The sequence below is a fragment of the Caretta caretta genome, chromosome 2, assembly GCF_965140235.1.
Source record: "Caretta caretta isolate rCarCar2 chromosome 2, rCarCar1.hap1, whole genome shotgun sequence".
NCBI lineage: Eukaryota > Metazoa > Chordata > Testudines > Cheloniidae > Caretta > Caretta caretta.
In genome coordinates this window covers 2,890,505-2,896,637 of record NC_134207.1, presented here as the reverse complement: position 1 = coordinate 2,896,637, position 6,133 = coordinate 2,890,505, and the positions used below count along the sequence as shown (strand labels likewise).

General features: G+C 62.3%; 1 protein-coding gene across 1 annotated transcript; it reads left to right on the top strand.

Moving 5' to 3' along the window:
• The first annotated feature begins 2,179 nt into the window (after positions 1-2,179).
• Positions 2,180-5,322, top strand: CATSPERQ (catsper channel auxiliary subunit theta). Its single transcript, XM_048837130.2, has 5 exons — positions 2,180-2,326; positions 3,456-3,553; positions 3,796-3,988; positions 4,086-4,171; positions 5,029-5,322. The coding sequence occupies exons 1-5, from the start codon at positions 2,212-2,214 to the stop codon at positions 5,158-5,160; spliced, it is 624 nt and encodes a 207-aa protein (XP_048693087.1). The 5' UTR covers positions 2,180-2,211; the 3' UTR covers positions 5,161-5,322.
• Positions 5,323-6,133: the final 811 nt, after the last annotated feature.

Below are 6,133 nucleotides of genomic sequence, written 5' to 3'. Positions count from 1 at the left end.
GTCCTGCCCCCCAACTTCGCAGTCAGACGTGACTCTCAGCCAGCCAGTAAAACAGAAGGTTTATTAGACGACAGGAACATGGTCTGAAACAGAGCTTGTAGGTGCAGAGAACAGGACCCCTCAGGTGGGTCCATTTTGGGGGGCAGTGAGCCAGACAACCACGCCTGCACTTCACTCCATGTCCCCAACCAGCCCCAAACTGAAACTCTCTCCAGCCCCCGCCCGTCTTTGTCCCTTTCCCGGGCCAGGAGGTCACCTGATTCCTTTGTTCTCCAACCCTTTAGCTTTCACCTTGCAGGGGGGAAGGACCCAGGCCATCAGTTGCCAGGAAACAGGGTATTGGCCATTCTCTGTGTCCAGATACCTGCACACACCTGCCCTTTAGGGCTCTGCAATGATCATACACCCTTACCCCACTACCTAGATAATTAAGAACTGCACAGGGGAACCTGAGGCACCCCCACACTATTCAGAGGAAACATTAAGAACAGTCCCACTTCGTCAGACCTCCTAACCTGGCTCTGTGGGCAGGGTGCTGTGATGAATGCAACCGTGGTCAGCTGTTAGTCTGTTCTGGTGCTACAGCAGCCTCTGGTGGGAGAAAGGCAGAACTGCAGCACTTCTCAGGCAGAATGTATTTTCTGCACAGAAAAACAAATTCTGCACTGGACATGAATTCTGCACATGCGCAGTGGTGCAGAATTCCCTCAGGAGTAAGGGGTGCTCAGCAGCTGTTGTTTGGCCTGGCCACGCCTGGCGCCTGCTGAGTCGGGTTGGTTCCTAGCAGGTGCCTGGGACCTTCCCACTGAAATGCTGGCAGCTGAGTGCTTAGCCAGGAGGTCCTGGCTTTTAAAGGCAAGGCTCCCTAGGAGCCAGAGAGGAAAGCACGGGGTGCTAGCTGGAGCCAGGCTGCCCCCAGGCCCACATGCCAATGTGCATGCTGCCCAATTTCTTGGTGCTAGTCCCTCCCAAGCCCCCCTGTACTCCCATGCCCTCCCACATTCCTCCTCTAGAGCCTGGTGCCCGGGGCTGAAGACACGGCCTGCTTTGGCACTGCCCTGCTCTGAGCACAGCTGCCACGGAAACAGGGTCCTGGGTTCTCTAGAATTCTGTCCGCCTGTTCTAGAGCCCACAGGGGCCGGTTGCCATGGCGCAGCAGTGCACTCCATGCCACCCGCCACCCACAAGGGCCTTGCTGTTGAGCCTCCCTTGCCACAGACAAGGCCCTTGAATCAGTCTTCGTTGACCCGCTGTTCCCCAGCCGGCACTCTCCAGCTCCTGCGGTTAGGGGGAACTGACAATTGGCCAGGTGACTTGGCAAGTGCTGGGACCGGGGGGCTCTGTGCTGAGCGTGGTAGAGTCTCTGTGGGGTCATGGGTACAGCAGTGGGTGTCTCTCCGGAGCCCCCAGCTGGGGCTGTGATGTTCTCAGCTCGTACTGGCTCAGCAGGGTTGGGGCAGGTCAGTTATTAGATGGGAGACTTCTCAGGATAGAATCAGTGCTGACCCCCAGGACCCAGGCGGTGCGAGGGGTGCTGTGCTGCAGGGAGCTCGAGAGGGGGTGCTCTCCTCTCTGAGTCAGCGCTGACCTCAATGCCCCAGCATGGCACTGGGGGTGCTGTGTTGCTGTCAGCAATGCTTGGGGTACTTGCTGCTGGATGTGCTCTTTTGACTGAGATGAGTCCAAGGTCCTAACTGCCTGTGGTCCTTTGAGATCCCACCCCGGTTTTTGTGACGTGCTGATGTCCTGGCCAAAGCCCAGCTCGGGGGATTCCATTCTGCCTCTCAGTTCCCCCTGTATTTTCAAATAGATCAGGGCTTCTTCTGCCCCTACTGTTGTGTGGTGTTACAGCGGCTGTTAAGCAGCTGCTGCATCCCACCCCAGAGGTGGCTGCATATCAGTGGCTGGGGAAGTGGTGGCTGTGGACAGAGTCTATGGAGCCCTTTGGGATCCTCCCAGATGGCAACATGAGATATTAACTTGGGACTTGGCTTCTTGGGGCTTTTCCCAGCTCTACCACCGACTCCAGGGTGACTTGGTGGAGGCACGTCCCAGCTCTGTGCCTTAGTTTCCCCACTGCTGACGTGGGCCTGATGAATTCCAGGGTTCACGGTATGTAGCACAGGGTGCATTTCCCTGCTGACTGGCTCCTCGCCCTTCCCTTGACAGCCCCCGTTGGTGTGGGCGGACGCCCACCTCCCAGGAGCAGCCATGCTACGAGGTGCCTTCATGCTTTGGAACCTCAGCTTCTTCAATGTGGAGAGGACCCTGGCACGCAGGATGCAGCAGAACGCGCATTACCCCTTCCAGGTGCAGCAGCCCAATGGTGAGGAGCACTCCCCGGCACCAGGCCCTGGAGGTCTCCAGGGTACATGGTCCCACGTCACCCGAAGCTCCTGGAGGTGTTTGAGATGCCCACAGGAGGATGTGTCTGATGCAGTGTCGTGGGGTTGGTGTGTCATGAAGAGGGACCATGAGACCGCCTTCGGCACTCCAGAACCTGCTCTGGAACCCATTAATGTTCTGCACACCCTGCTCCAGAACCTACTGGTGCTCTGCCTACTCCTCTTCAGAACCCAGTGGCTTCCTGCCTGCTCTGGAACTCACTAACGTTCTGCACAACCCATTCCAGAACCTACAAATGTTCAACCTGCCCCACTCCAGAATCCACACGCCTCCTGCCTCCCCTGCTCCAGAACCCACTCCAAAACTAGCAACTGTTGCCCTCCCAGCTCCACAACCAGCCTCCCCTGCTCCATACTCTGCTCTGGAGCTTGCAAACACTCTTCTTTCCCCTCTCCGAAATAGCAATCGTCTGTCCTCCATTCCAGAGCCCACTCTAGAACTCACTGCCATGCTGGCTCCTGCACTCCAGAACCTGCTCTGGAACCTGCTTCTGTCTGCTCTCCTCCAGAAACTGTTCCGGACTCCACAGAGGTTCTGCCTTCCCCACTCCAGAAACCACAATTGTTCTGTCTTCCTGCTCCAGAGCCAGCAAGAGTTCTGCATTACATACTGCAGAGCCCATTCTGGGACCGGCACTTGTTCTGCCTTCCCTGCTCCAGACTGTGATCTGGAACCCACAAATGCGCTGCCTTCCCTGCTCCAAAATGTGCAACCGTTCAGCTTCCTTGCTCTGGAACCCTCTGGCATTCTGCCTGCCCCAGGGAACTCACTGCCTTGGCGCGAGTGCCTATGGCACCTTACGCTGACTGGCACACGCCAAAGGGAAGAGCCTGCCACCTGCTCCCATTGTGTGCTCGGCCCTCTGGCTCAGGGGACAGAGTGAGCTGGTCTTAGAATTGAAGGTCCCAGGTTTGATCCTTGCTGCTGGCCTGCCTGGGGCAGCCCCAGGCTTGTCCCCCCAGTGTGGTGATTCTCCTGGGGCCTTGCTTGCATGGGGACAGGTGGGTCTGGGTCCTGGCCCCATGCTGAGCTCTCTCTATCACCCCCAGTGTTTGTCATGGAGTATTACAAGGACATGCTGTGGAAGGGGGCCCTGATCTTCCTGCTCTGTGTCTTGGGCGGTGTCTTCTACCTCAAGAGTGAGAAGGTAGGAGAGCCCGTGGCTGGTCCCAGGCTGTGCCCCAGAGCCCCCCGACTGGGGCCAGGCAAAGGGCGTTGTTTCCATTCCCCGCCCCCCGGGTGAGTTATAGCTAACTGGGGACCCCTCACCCCCAAGTCCTCCAGCTACTTCCCCATCCTGGGAGCTGTGGCCAGCAGGTCCCTCTCGCTTGCTCGCCCTGCCTCCACCCCCCAGCTCTGGGTCTTGGCTCCCAGGTCCATCCCCCACAGGTCTCCCAGGATTACTCCGGCTTCTTCATCTACGGGATCCTGGTCGGCCTCTGGCTCCTCCTCAGCTCCATGCACAAGCGGCACCTGGTCATCAACCACGCCCGGGGCTGCTACCAGATCTACATCAAGAGGCAGCTGTGGGAGGAGGGGCCCTTGTACCAGATCTACGTCCGGCTGACAGCCCAGATGGACGGTACGGCCCCTGCCCAGGGAGAGGGGCCTGGGGCAGCTGCCCCCCGCACAGGAGTCTCACCCCTCACCGGCTGCCTCTGGCCTGTCCTGTCCTGCAGCCTACGGGAAATGCTTCTACAGCCTCATCATCAACGGCTACGGGCTGGAGGTGCTGGCCCTGGCTAGCCTGTCCGACAAGTACGAGGTGAGCAGCCTGGCCTGGCCCTGCTCTGCCGGGCACCGCGCTGGACCCTGGTGCATGCCGCCACCACAGCCACGAGCCTGCTGTGAACCTGAGAGATCAGCGAGAGCTCAATTCCGCCCCACCACCTGGCCCGCAGCCCTGCTAGCCCAGCCCTGGGTGCCCCCAGCTCTGCCCATACCCCTCACTCCCAACCCACAGCCCCTGCCAGCCCAACCCTGGGTGTCCCCCAAGCCCGGCCGGTGCCCCGCACTCCTGGCCCACAGCCCTGCTAGCCCAGCCCTGGGTGCCCCCCAGCTCTGCCGGTCGACCCGCAGCCCCTGCTAGCCCAGCCCTGCCCCCCCAGCTCTGCCCATGCCCCTCATTCCCAACCCACAGCTCCTGCCAGCCCGACCCTGGGTCCCCCCAAGCCCGGCCAGCGCCCCGCACTCCCAACCTGAAGGCCCCTGCCAGCCCAGCCGTGGGCTCCCCCCCAACCCTGAGCTCTGCTGGTGCCCCTCAACCCTGACCCGCAGCCCCCTGCTAGCCCAGCTGAGTTTGCACAGTTGTTGGCAGGCCGGGGGGCTGCTTTGGAGCATGGGGCTCTCAGGACAAGTGTGTGTGTGTGGGAGGGGGGTGTTTGGGGGTGTTCGTGTTCCCAGGCCCCATGGCAAGGTCAAGCAGTGAAGGGGCCATGGATGCTGAGTGCCCCCTTCCAGGGTGGGGGGGAGACACCCTGGGGCAGGTGCTTGGTGGGGGTACGCCCATCTCCGTCCAGATCCCCTCGCCTGGCCTCATGTCCCCACCCCACAGGTGCCCACCCACTGTCCCTGGGCCTCTGCCCCGGCCTCATGCCCCCTGCCCTGCCTGTCGCCCCTCAGCAGATGGAGTTCCTGGGCAGACGGATCGCGCGCAAGCTCAAACTCAACTACTTCGACTACCTGGATGTGTCCACGCGCCACGTGATCCGCCACCGGCCCCCGCTGGAGCGGGACAGGGACCTGCAGGTTTGAGGGGGGGGCCAAGCCCCAGTAAAGCTTGGCCTCCCTCTCCGCTTGCAGCTGTTTGCACTGGGGGGCCCTGCTGGTCCCCCCCACTCTGGGGCTGGCGGGGGTGGGAGCGGCCCCTGCAGTATATCCACTGGGGCTTTGCCCCATCCCTAGCCCTGGGGCCCACCCTGCAGATCTCCCCCCCGATCCCTCCCCCACCCTGCCGCCGACTGTCACCCCCCTGCCAGCCCCACAGCCAGCCAGGCTTCCCCCCGCCCCTCCACAGCTGGCCCTTGGGTGGGGACATGGAACCAATGGGGGGCCGCGGGAGGGGAGGCCGCGGGAAGCAGCCTGGGCACCTCGGCCCGGCCAGCAGCCCCACGTCCTGCCTCAGAGGCTGTGTCTGATGGTCCCTCCTCCGGGTGAGGGCGGGCACCTCCCACGTCGCTCCCTGGGCGACCGGCCATACGGCTGTGCCAACCACCCAATCGAAAAGAGCCCCCGGGCCTGCAAGGGGCCGACCCCCCATCACGTCCAGGAGGGAGCAGCTGCCTGACCCCCCAGGGGTCTCAAACCCGCCCCTCTCCCGCCACAGAGCTAGCCCTGGGGATTGCAGCGCCCCCAGGCTGCCGCAGTGCTCCGGGCTCCCCCAGATCTGCCCGTTCAGAGCATCACCCAGCTGGCCCGGTTCCTCCCCCGAGGGCTGGCCCAGGCCTGAGGTGCTGGCCAGGAGGGGGCTGGGGCTGTCTAGGCTGTGGGCGCGCTTGTCCATGGAGGCTGGGGATGGGCGAGACCATCCCTGTCCCGTGCTGGGGACCTGGGGGATGCTCCAGCCATGCAGGGCAGGGGCACCTGGCTGCGTCTCTCTGCTCCGGCCTGCTGGAAACCATCGGGCAATGTTTCGGCCCATGGCACTGCCCTGTGCGAGCTGCCCTGCACGGCCCTCCAGACAGAGCAAGTCCTGGCCCCTGGGCTAATGGGGGCCCAGTCCCTGCCT